Source organism: Bactrocera latifrons, unplaced genomic scaffold (genome assembly GCF_001853355.1).
Source record: "Bactrocera latifrons isolate USDA-ARS-PBARC rearing strain unplaced genomic scaffold, ASM185335v1 scaffold_37, whole genome shotgun sequence".
Taxonomy (NCBI): Eukaryota; Metazoa; Arthropoda; class Insecta; order Diptera; family Tephritidae; genus Bactrocera; species Bactrocera latifrons.
In genome coordinates, this window is record NW_017537012.1 from 747828 (window position 1) to 760730 (window position 12903).

At 38.5% G+C, this 12903-nt stretch overlaps 1 protein-coding gene across 2 annotated transcripts in view; it reads left to right on the top strand.

Annotated features, from left to right (window-relative positions):
• The window catches only part of LOC108972019, a gene marked incomplete in the record, with an annotated part of 14093 nt that overhangs the window by 887 nt on the left and 303 nt on the right, over nt 1–12903 (top strand). The window contains 6 exon segments of one of the 2 annotated variants that reach the window (XM_018938449.1): nt 6789–7207; nt 8992–9107; nt 9160–9364; nt 9424–10790; nt 10857–10911; nt 10979–12903. In XM_018938449.1, the coding sequence (XP_018793994.1) occupies nt 7055–7207; nt 8992–9107; nt 9160–9364; nt 9424–10790; nt 10857–10911; nt 10979–11605 (2523 nt within the window). 2 annotated transcript variants of the gene reach the window in all.

A 12903-nucleotide genomic window follows, 5' to 3' on the forward strand; every position in this document is an offset into this window, starting at 1 on the left:
AATTTTATAATTTAAAATTTTTTTTCGAAAAAAGATTTTTATCCGCCGTTAAATTCTACAGGTAACAGGTCCAGCAGTAAGGATTCTTTACAGCCTTTGGAATAACTACCGGATTTTTTCGAATTTGAGTTCAATTTGAATTTTTTTTTTATTCTGTCTAAGATCACTGTAATAGCTTTGGCTGCTGAGTGATTCTCTCTTGCTGTAAACCCCTTCTTATGTGCAACTGTCTATCGATGAGGTTTTTGTAGCTTCATAAGCTCCATTAGGCTAATCACCAATACTTGAATTCTAAACATATAAAGCATATAAAGGTCATGACTGATTTTATCAAGCATATATAACCCCTATGTAGTTCACCTGTATCATTTGTGAAGCTAGATTTTCTCAAACTATACTTGCAATATATTTGTTATTCTATCTTGGAAAGCTTATAATTTTATTATAATTATTAAAATAAATACACATACTAAAAGTAGAAATAAATTACATTTACCCGATTATACAATGTGTTTAAAATTTGAAAATTCTGCAACTAATCTCTGTCCAAGGATATTATGTGCGCACACAAATTCCAGCTCTTTATAAAATTATTTGCGGTGGTTGAGGCTTCCAACTATTAATAGCCAGCACACTTGGCTGGGCTGGATTGCTTAAATTTATAATTTTCGGACCACAAAGACGACGACAGCTGCGTCGTCAAAGTGGCAGCAGCAGCATGTATAAGGAACCATTAACGAGTAGAAAATAATCAAAAATATATAAAAACACATACCTTTGCTTACATACACACACAACTATATGTATGTGTGCATATACAGGCCTGCACATATTGTGGAAGATAAAAGAAATTGTTGAAAATATATTTCAGCGAAACGGAATTTTAAATTTGGAAATCCAAACGGAGAAACGGAGAAAGTTGTTTGTGTCGTCGCTGTGTTGGTTTTAGAGAAAAGTGGAAAAAAATTTCGCGGAGAACCAGTAATGAAAAGCACGAAAAAATAAAATAAAACAATACTTGTTTGTGAAATAAACACAGAAAATAATTTTTGTCACATAAAATGAGTAAAGCGCAAAAAAAATATGTGCTTTTCACCAAGTGAAAATATGAAAATATTTGAATAAAGCTGCTATTTTTAGTGTGTGAGTGTGTGCGAAGAAACGCAACGAACGCGACGGCTGAGCTGGAGAAAAGTGTTTTCTACTGCGGTGTGACAAACAGCCAAAAAGAGCTACAAAGATGCCAAATAAATTGCTAAAATATTTAAAAGTGTACAATTTATGACAAAATATAAAATAAATAAGASTGTGTTGTTAAAAAAAATAGAAATTTTATAAAAATAAATATCTAAATTAAACGCAATGCGATTTTGCATGCCACCAATCATTTAAACACCCACAACACAGTAGCTCACTCCATCAGCATAATTCTAAAGTAAAAAGTGAAAAAATATACACGACAACGAAAATAAAAAAGTAAAAAATACAGTCGCTCGCTTGCAGTGGCCTGCCGAAACCTCAAAGTTAAATTTAAGTGACAATAGTGCAATACATTTCAAATGYAACAACAATTATGGCAACAACCACATGCAGTGGCTTTAAAAACAATAATTCGTATTGGTTGCAGCGACGCAGCTAAAACGCTTGCCAACACAATCAGCACCAGCAACCGCACTAGTCACAGCAACAGCAAAAGCAACAAAAATCGCCGCCAAATCAACACTGACAACTACTACAACGCGGGCTATCCACTCGTAATCTGAAATACCCTAAATTCAAATATTGGAATGAAGAAAATTCCTTAAATTAGTTTTTCGCGAAATGCGCGCGTAAATAGACAACAACAAGAACAATTCACGTTTTTTACCCACACATACAGACATACACAACTGTACATTCATGTATGGGCAAGTAAATGTAGCAATACTTAGGTGAAAGCACCCAGCAGGTAAATGGACAAGTGGATTTAGATATATGAAAGTCTATACATCGACGGATATTAGAAAAATACAAGAATTGACGTTAAATTCGACTGCACCGAAGCTTTAATACTTTTCACAGCTGCATTTTTTAAAGCATAAAAAGTAATACAAAATTGTTATCCTTACTTTCAGCATTCAATTTTAAGACCCTATCGTTTGATAGGAACAATATTTTCGGATATTGTAGCCTTGTCTAAGAAAATAATGTATGACAAATTATCTCGTATAATAAAAAGGCTTTTCATACAAGAACTTGATTTGTGTCGGTCGGTTTGTATGACAGCTATACGCTATAGTGTACCGATCTGATTATTGCATGCGGAAATTGTAGCTTTGCTTTCATTAATAATCTGTGCAAAAATTTCGTGATGATATCTCTTCAAATAAAAAAGCTTTCCATACACCAACTTGATTTTGATCGCTTAGTTTGTTTGACAGATATATGCTATAGTAGACCGATCTTAACAATTTATTCGGGAAATATAGCGCTGACTTGGAGAATTATCTGTGCCCAATTTCATAGATATATTTTAAAGCAAAAAGTTTTGAGAAAAAAATTAGAAAATTACGATTAGAAGACGCTGTACTAAAAACCAACTTTTACTTGAATAAGTTTGCTAAGAAAATTGTTTGCAGAAATACGGTTCCGTTTCGTTCTTCCTAGAAGAGAACTCAGTTCAGATCCAGACTACTAGAGTCAGCCAGCCAAGTATAAATCTATTGTTATATCTTTAGAATAGATCTAAGTTGAGATGTAGTCAGACTATAGGGAATAATCCAGGGACGGCCCAGACCTAAAGAAACTTCCTTTGAATCAGCCATACAGAATCCTAATTCTATTGCGATCTCTCTTGAAGAGAACTGAGTTCTGATTTACTCAATACGACAAAGAGGAATTGATGAACTCGAGAATAATCCAGTTCTAAAGTATCATTTATTCGACTCAGTCATGTACCATAGAAGCATGATTCTGTTGCGATCTCTCTCMAAGAAAACTGATTTAAGAGATGGAATTTTTCCGGAGAGTACTGAGGATAAATAGGAATTGATGAACTTGAAAGAAACCCAGTACTGAAGGATCATAGCTCACTATGCTACGGACTCACTGAACCCTTTTCTGTTTTAAGTAGGTTAATTTTGTCATAATTAGAACCGACGCTTCGCTAACAGCATTCTGTTTATAAGAAGACTGACACATATGGGCTTGAAAGTTTGCAGTAATAGTGTCATTCTAATTAATTGCCCGACTGGGTATAACCCAAGTGCCATTTGTTGATCTTGCGCACCATACTTCTACCTTTTTCCTTGATTTCCTTGATTTGTTGCCTTTGTTGTCACACACGCTGTAACGTTAGTTGGTCATTTCTTGWGTGATAGCTGTTGATATTGCTTCCAAGTGGCTAAATTTTGGCGAAATATCAGCGGGGACTTTGGCAGCGCTCCGGCAGCGCAATGCCACCTCCACCACCCCGGCCATACATCTTGCACTGAGGCGACGGATTGATTTCGCAATGCCGACAATCGCTTGTTTGTACTTATTTTGATTATACAAATGTGATTTTTCAACGTGTCACCTACTTGTACAGCCATTTACATGTATACTTGTATATATAAGTAGCTAAGTATGTAAGAATATGTGAAGGCGCACAAGTGAAGTAGCCGGAGGGTATATAACTATTCCAACAAATACAATACAATTTAACGTTTTGTAATGATGAGACATTGGACAATGATTAGAGAGGTGGTTGGCAGTGTGTCGCATGAAGGTTGAAAAAATTTAATTTTACCGGTAAAAATAGCCCTCGGACAAAAACAAATCGACTGACGAGCAGCTGAAAGTGGCGAAATTTGAAAACCTGCAATTCGTCTAATGGCTGCTGACTGGCAATTTAACGAAACAATCTAAACGGTCCACTAAATTTTATTTCTACTTGCTACCCCCTGGTTTTTGTTTTTATTATTGTTATTGCGATTTGYACTAAGTGCAGTTAGTTAGTGTGGACAAAGGCACTGATTTTCGGTTTCTCATTACGTCGAGTTCAAAGCTGCCAAAAAGGTGGAGAACAAGACGAGGCTATAAACCGCTATAGACGCATCGCCTGGCTGCCCAAGCAGTCAGGTAGTCAGGTGGCCGCTCGATTCACGAATGGCACACAGCGCGACACAATAATGAAATTGGAATACGATTATTTTGCTTGCCGATTGTGTCGTGTTTCTTCTTCTTCTTGAATTAAATGCCTTTTTTACAAATAATCTGTCATTCCTTATAGTGACAACAAAAATAACCAGCAGTACTACAATTCATATTTACATACTTATGTATTGCTAGAAGTGCACAAGTTTATTGCAAATAAATATGTAAATCTCAAATAAATTTCATTTAATTGCCAGCGTTGAAAAGATGGCCAGAAGCAGGTATGTGTGTTTCTGGCTAGTTCGCTGCCTGGCTGGCGGGCGTGCAGACGCCTGCTAAATTGGGCAGCRCAAAGGGTTTTATTTGCCAGGGATCCCAGCGCAGTAGCTGATCAACAAGCTGGCTGGGTAACCTCTTATTTATTTCGGTCAATTTCGTACTTGTGAATGCAMAATGAAATGCGACGTTCGAGAATTTCAAATAAATTGTTGTAAATTAACGTTATTTCCTCAACTATATGCTATGCCACTATTAGTGATGTACGTCCKGATATTCTGTGACGAATTCTGAGGAGACTTCTATTAGGAGTTCTCAATAAAATCTTGTTACAGACTGCCAGATCAATGTCAATGTACTGTCTTACTAGCAGAAGTCGCAGGCAAAAACAAAGTGTCATTAGATGTACTTCAACGAAGTGCGGTTCGTTAACAGTGAGCTTAAAGCTAGTCAAAGAGTGCACCTTACGCCACAGAGGAAACGTCGAAAACTGTAAAGCCGATGAGCCCGTACGAAAGCGCATCTTACCCMAACCCCATTAGAATGGGAACGAGCAGGTGTTCCCATGTCTTTGTTCGTTCGGCCGCTGGATCTGTCTGCTTCGCGCAAGATCAACCAGGCATTACGAYAGCCTTCTGGCTCAAAGTGCCATAGCTGGCTACTAGCTCTTAACAAGRTTCTCATGCGCGCTATGATAGTTGTCATTGTCCAGCTGTCTCCAGCCTAAGGTTGAAGCGATGCATTTTACGAACGCGGTGAATCGGCTGGATATATTAGTCGGMTTAATAACTTTTTGGCTAGCTTCAGACGATTGTATGACTTCTGACGATTACAACATTAGCTTTACTAAGAGTCATTACAGATATCATAAGGCAAGCGAATCTTGTACAAAGGTTACCCKTTGTCAAACAAAGTATCCMTAACCTCAATATATAAAAGAAATGTCCGTAAAATTTGTTTCAGTTGACAGTCCGTGGCCGKGTAAAAACAGTGTTCGTTCAAGTTAGGTAACCGACTGTTTTGGGGCATTTTAGTTGCTGTTGAATCCTCTAAAACGGTACATTCCTGGTTTATTTAAGTTTATGTGAAGTTAATCAGGTCAGAAACTAAAATAATACATTATTTTTTGAACTTAAAGAGCTATTTGGACCAAACGATATATCGTTTGGAAGATTTATATTTTTAGGATAATTTGAAGTTTAAGAAAATCATTTTTACAAAATCTTCAATATACCAAAATTATGCTATATTTTTGAATATTGACAATTTTTCTAAAAATGAATTCCTTAGGCTTTAAAATCACAAATTCAATCAAATATTTATATCACATTTATAATTGTGCTCATGCGTTGCTATTAAGTCACTATAAGTCACCATTTGCATAATACGAAAAACCTATCTGCGAAGCTGTTTGATTATATCCAATAAATTCGCGTCAACCGTAGCGTATGAGTAACATTTATGAGTAAACATCTACCACTTGCGCTCCGCGGAAACAAGTCTACGCTTATTCTCCACATTCACTCATCTTTCCTCAATCGCTCTCTTTTAAACTCATTTGATTTCAGAGTATTGGACAATGATCTCTACTCAGAAACCACTCCTCTCATTAACCGCTCACTTAGGCAAATCATTCATCAAGCGACGCTGCGATCGGTTTATTTTTGTTTACAATTTCGTTTGTTTTCGAAACAAGTGTCCCAAAATTAAAACAATAAAAACGCCACAATCAAAATAAACACGAATAATGGGCGAACGACCAAAGCAACTATCAAAACAAATACAACAATTAAAATGCAATACACAAATTTAGGAGGAAAATGAGTGCGCGAGTGTGCGTTTTGTATATGTGTGTGTTTTTTTGCAGTCTTATTCTTATTCTTATTTTTTTTTTGTTCAGCATACATACATACATACACTAGCGCGAAGTTAAGACGCGAGACAAATTTGCGCTGACAGCGATGAGCCATCGGTGGCGTATTGAAACGATATGCACACGCAGACAACGCTGCAATTGGTGAAAGCCAGTGGCTGACGAAGACGAAAACGGTGACAACGTCGACAGGCGGAAAGGCGGAAAGGCGACGACGACAGTGACGATGTTGCCGCTGCGAGTGTGTTGTGCTGCCGCTCAATGAAGTGTATTTGGACGGCGATAATTACGTTGAGCTGCAGCAAACACATACAATTACCGTTATGCTGTTGCGTGCGAGTGCTGAGTATGCCGAGCGTGTGCGCTATGTACTGCATGTGTGTTGCTGTGTSGAAAAACASAATATTTAGGGGAATGAAATGGGAGACAAAAAATATTATACACACACACAATACACATAAATACAAATAGCAAAAGGTGTGAAATGCCTACTTTAACAAATGACTTTTGTTTACAATTACAGCAATAAAATATTTTTATYTCTGTGCTCAACGTGATTTAAGAAAAAAGAGTGTGGAATTAAGGGAGAACGAGTGGGAAATTAAAAAAAAGTGTGAAATTAAATAAAGCACTATTTTTCATGAATTCTTAATGATTTATTGCTAATTTTACAATTAAAGCAGTAATTGAAAACTTACGGAAGTAAACGCCCGAAAACAAAACGTGCTATTGTGTGCAGAAAAAACAAAATTTATGTTTGCTTGAACTTGCTTGCACCTCATTTGGATTATGGAAAATGTTACTGCGACCGCAACAGCAGCCACTATAAGACAGCAACAACAACAATTACAACAGCATCAACAGTTGCAGCAACACCATCAAGAGCAACAGCAGCAACATGAGCATCAACAACAATTTTGCTTGCGTTGGCACAATCATCAGGTAAATAAGTTAATAAAAATTAAAAAAAAAAAACAATGGAAAACGTAGCTCTAATACTCTTTACAATTAAAAACGTATCCATACAAAAGTTTGATTTTTATCGGTCAGTTTATATCGCAGCAATATGCTAGTAGTCTAATCCGTAAAATTTGTTCAAATATTTTGGCGGTCCTTTAGAAAATTAYCGATGCTAAGTTTCATGAAAATATCTCGTCAAATAAAACGTTTTCCATACAAGAACTTGATTTTGATCGATAACTTTGTATGGTAGCTATATGTTGTAGTAATCTGATCTGAACAATTCGTTCGAAGATTGCAGCATTGCTCTTGCTAATGACCCACGTMAAATTTCGTGAAGCTATATTATCAAATATAAAATTTTCCCATACAAGGATTTCATTTTGAGCGATCACTTTGTATGTCAGCTATACCCTATAGTCGACCGATATTTACGATTCTCACAAATGCGCTGGTTCTTARGGAGAAAATATTGTGTGCAAAATTTTAGATCCATATCTCAAAAACTGAGGTAATAGACATGGTTAATTTGATTCTGATCACACTTTTACAAACTTTGTGATTTTTTTAATGCTCATAAGACGCTCACTTGCGCCTGTTCAGAAAACTAAGACTAAGAAAAGGGTTTCTKCCATTTTTCCGATACGCAAAAAAGCCGAATATAAAGCAATAGCAAAAATGTTACTATTCCCAAAAAGAGTCCAGATCTGAAAATAAATATTCTAAAATTGTCTCAAAATCGTMTTCGTAGCAGAAAAGGTACAGCAAATGTGATTCGCACGCGCCCTGCTGTCAATAAAACATTCYTTGCACTTTTCCGCTTCACAAAGCAGCACACATTTCAGGCGAACGCATTGGGGTCCGGAAGAGATATGGACAACGGCAACTGACAGGCCGGCAAGCAGACGAGCTAGTGAATGCAAAATAAAACAAATTGCACACATTAATTACAACAACAACATGAATGCAACTCAATGCAAATGACAACAAAACAAACGAAATGTCAAAAGTGGAACTAACGGCTCATTGAAATAAGCCGCACCATTGCTAACGCAAACAGAAATTTATAAATATACGCGAGTGTGTGTGTTGTAGGTAAGGAAGAAATTCTTTGGATTTTGGCAATTGCACGAAACGTTCAATTATTTGGAAAAATGTTTTTCCCTATTAATGCTTGTGTATTTATACGTTAGAGCGGGCCGATTTTCCGGAGGCCAAAAGGGAAAAAATTGCAAATGCGGGAAATGTTTTACGGATCATTCGTTCAACTTTGCTTCAGAGATTTAAATTTCATGGATTTAAAACCGATATGATTTTTTAGGCGAAGTTTTTAGGGACATTGATATTCTACTGATTATTTGTGGAAATCGGTAAGATCGGACAATTGCTAGCTCGAAACTGGTTCCCTTAGTCTCTACAATGATCCGTAGAGAATTTCCCGCAAAAGCGGTTGTAGAAAAAACCGGCCTGCTCTATTATACATACATGTATAGCCTGGTACAACTTCAAACGGTGATTCAAACTTGATTTTGATAGGTCAGTTTGTGTGGCAACTATATGCAACTCGATCTGAATGATTTCTTCGGAGATTATACTATTATCTTAGACAACAACACAAGCCAAATTAGTTTAAGATGCCTMAAAAAACGATCAAGTTTTCCATACGAGCATTTGATTCTGATCCTTCCACAGCAATTGAACGTTATGACTCATCGAGTGTTGRTCTCACACTATCCTAATATTTAAATATTTTCATTTCTTTACAGACTAGTCTCTTGAGCACACTGCCAGTGCTGTTGGATCAATCACATCTGACTGATGTCACCATCTCGGCAGAGGGGCGTACTTTGCGTGCGCATAGAGTTGTGCTCAGCGCATGCAGGTAAAAAGCATCAAGCGCAAAACTAATTTACATTAATGCCATATTTCTACAGCACTTTCTTTCTGGAGCTCTTTCGTACACTGGACACCACCAGCCATCCAATTATTATCATACCAGGCGCTTCTTTTGCAGCCATTGTGGCGCTACTCACCTTCATGTACTCCGGTGAGGTAAATGTGTATGAAGAGCAAATACCGATGTTGCTTAATCTGGCAGAGACTTTAGGCATTAAAGGGCTGGCCGATGTGCAAAATAATGTGAGTGCGTCAATTGATTTTAACAAACAAATTTTATTAATTTTAAATATTTTATGAAGTTACAGAAAGCAAATAGACGCGCTGCAACAGCACCACCGGCGCCACCACAGAACGCGCATGACTTCTTGGATGCCTTGCGTAAAGAAGAGTCTTACACGCCGCCTACGCCACCCTCCCCGCCAGCAGTACCAACCACTTCTATGGCACCGCCCACGTTGCCACCACCTTTAGCCTCCACCGTACCACCGCCAAGCGCGCAGTTACCTTTACTCTCCGCCGCCACAGTGCCGAACGCATTCAATTCAACGCTACTCGGCAGCAAGCTTCCCACACCGCTGGAGAGCTTGTTTCTGAAATCCTTGCAGTTTTACCCAAATTTGCTGCCGCAGCCACTAAATTTCTCACAAACAGCGCTGAATAAGACAAATGAACTGTTGGCTAAATACCAACAGCAATGCAACAGTTTGTACCAGGATGCGCAAGGCTTGTCCGCTAAGGAGATTCCACCAGCGTACGCCGCTGATGACTACGCGCCAACTGGCCAGTTGTTTACTGGCGCGTTGGATGAGGCTCCCGTTGGTTATGGCGCTGCTAAGCGTTTCTGTTTAGGTGAAAAACAGCGAACATTAAGYCTATCAACGGCGCAAYCGCAATTGACGCATCTACATTATCCTCACCAACAGCCACATGCACCGTCGCCAGAAGCGCACATGAAACACACATTAACACATACACAAACGAGTTCATCACAACAAAAAGACATTAAACGTATTGATAAGATTGTAGAAAACTTACGSAAAACACCAACAGTCGGTGAAAGTGGCTTGTTGGGCGCAACATGTGTGCCGCAGTCACTACAGCAGCAACGTCAATCACCGCTACAACAGCACCAAAGCCTACATGGTCAACTCCAGGCGCCGTCGCTGAGCGTGAAGACGTCATTGGGCGGTAACTACACGSCTACCTTGCAATCACCACATTTGAGTGGACACAAATCACCCTGGTCTTTGTCTGCGACAGCAACTTGCGGTACGACACAGAGTCAATTACAGCAGCAACATCAACAACACGCACACGCTATGCCTTATTTGAGCGCAGAGGAGCAAGTGGCCAAGCTGCAGCAGCAAATCGATCAGTTTGCTAGCTGTAGCCGCAGCGTTGCACCTACTGCAACCACAGCAACGGGCGCCGTTAGTAGTGAGCTTAAAGCTAACGCGCAGTCCGATGCGAATATATTGACTACACAGACAGAGAAGCCACCCCTTGGYTCAGCACATGCGGCGCATACGTCCAATGCGCCGAACACAAGTCCACAGCAGAAACCACCGTCCAATTCGAAGTTGTATGCGACTTGCTTCATATGCCACAAACAACTCAGCAATCAATATAACTTGCGTGTGCATCTAGAAACCCATCAGAATGTACGGTGAGTTAGACTTTTCATGCGTTTAATTGATATTTTTGTTTATAATGCAATTTTCTGCTTCAACAGTTATGCTTGCAATGTGTGTTCGCATGTGTCGCGCAGTAAGGACGCTTTGCGTAAGGTAAGTATTACTAATTACTTTTCAGTTGAATGTCACAAATCTTAATTTTATATTTTTTCTTCATTAGCATGTCTCTTATCGCCATCCCGGCGCGCCCTCTCCCTGCGAATCGGAAGCGCGTCGCAAACGTGCCTCTAAAGCGACTAATGCGTCACCGCCCATCATTACCGTCACCACACCAACAAGCGCTRGCAATTCAAGCAGCGGCAGCGCGACACCCACCTCACCTGCCGCTTCTGTCAGTGCACCATTTCAATTAAATCCCCTCAATACGATTGCCACGTCAGCTGCGGTCACAACGGCCACATCAAGCGGCACTGGCAGCACGTCTGCTTTGGACGCCGAAGTGCAAATGGTCGCTGCAGCACAATTGAGTTCCGCGTATATGTTTCTACCAAATCAATTTCACTTAGCGGCTGCAGCAGTTGCTGCTGCACAACAACAAAGAGATGCTACGAATACAGCAGCAGCAGTTGCAGCTTTAAGTTTTTCCGCAACTTCGGCAACATCTGCGCCAACTACCACGACCGCAGCGAATGGTGAAGATAGTGCTGCCGGCTTATTGTCAGGTAGTATGCATATAAAACGTGAACCCAGTCCAACTATAAGCAGTCCAGGGGTGAGGCAACAAATTAACAGCAATAATAATAGCCTGGGCGGCGGAGCCGATATGAATCCAACAAATATGCCTTAATAAAAATGTTTGCAGTACCTACTTTAGTCACACTAAACACTTTTTAGTGCACTTTTTCCACCACTTACTAACTTATTTCTATCTATGTTAATTATGTCACAATTTTATTAGCATTATTCTTGCTTATTTAGTAGTTAAAAAGCGGCTATTAGACATAAGTCCTTTAAATACCTTTGATTTCACGTCAAACCCATTGTTAGCCCCGGCTGTGATAATTAGCGAAAACCGTTTATTTTAATTATTTTACTGAAGTTCACGTTATAACTTTTAGTTATTTTTATATATAATATAAAGCAATCACTTAGCACCTACATAAGTAACGCCACTGACACTCGAACAGCTGTCACTGTTTGTTGAAATGTTTGCAGTTTTCAAAGTAAAATATCAGTAAACCATAGGCTAGATTGCTTAATGCCAGACTTTCCACAAGAATTTAAGTTATATAGATTTGATAGCAACAATAAAACAGCACTTACCGATATTTCGCTCAATTTGCTTTGCATCCTGCTAGTGGCATAACAAACACTTGTGGATTTGGTTATTAACACATTACCTTTCCCATTATTTCTGTAAACACTTTATATACACCACTTCTAATTACCAAAAAGCACCGTAWATGTGCTCCACTTTTGCACATTTCTAACAGAGAAATTAGCACTTGGGCCAATCTGCTTGGCCGCTTCTTAATGCCAGCATGCTTCTTAATGAAGCAGCAGACACACATTATCCACAATATACGTACACACTTCATCTACTTATGATTTCACACAGTCAATTTGTTAAAAACATACTTTACACACTCATAACAAAGAAATTAATAATTTGTACAAATCTGCAGTGCCGCCTTCTAAAGGCTTGTGCTGGCAGCAGACACACATGCTTATTTGCGTTATTCCTTCACTACTTTTCCTAATATACATATCTACTTATTTGCAAGTAATACACTACACTTTGTTTGTTAATACACACCACACATTAAATGAAAGATATTTTCTCACTTTTAACAACAAATTAACACTTTTCTAAGTACATTGCACAAGTAACGCCTTTTGACAGCTAAGGAAGCGGAAAACTGTAAATTTAAAACAGTGCTGCCATACAAGCAAGTGGTGACATTTAAAATGTCAGGGTTGCATTTTCCTTATAAAAAATTGTTTAAATGTGTTGAATTTGTTTGTTATTTCAAATAATTAATTTCAATTTTTTATTGTTGTTTTTGTTTTTTAAATAAGAATAATACCTTGCATATTTTCTGTACATTATAGGAGGCTTTTTTGGTTAGAAATCATATTCACTTT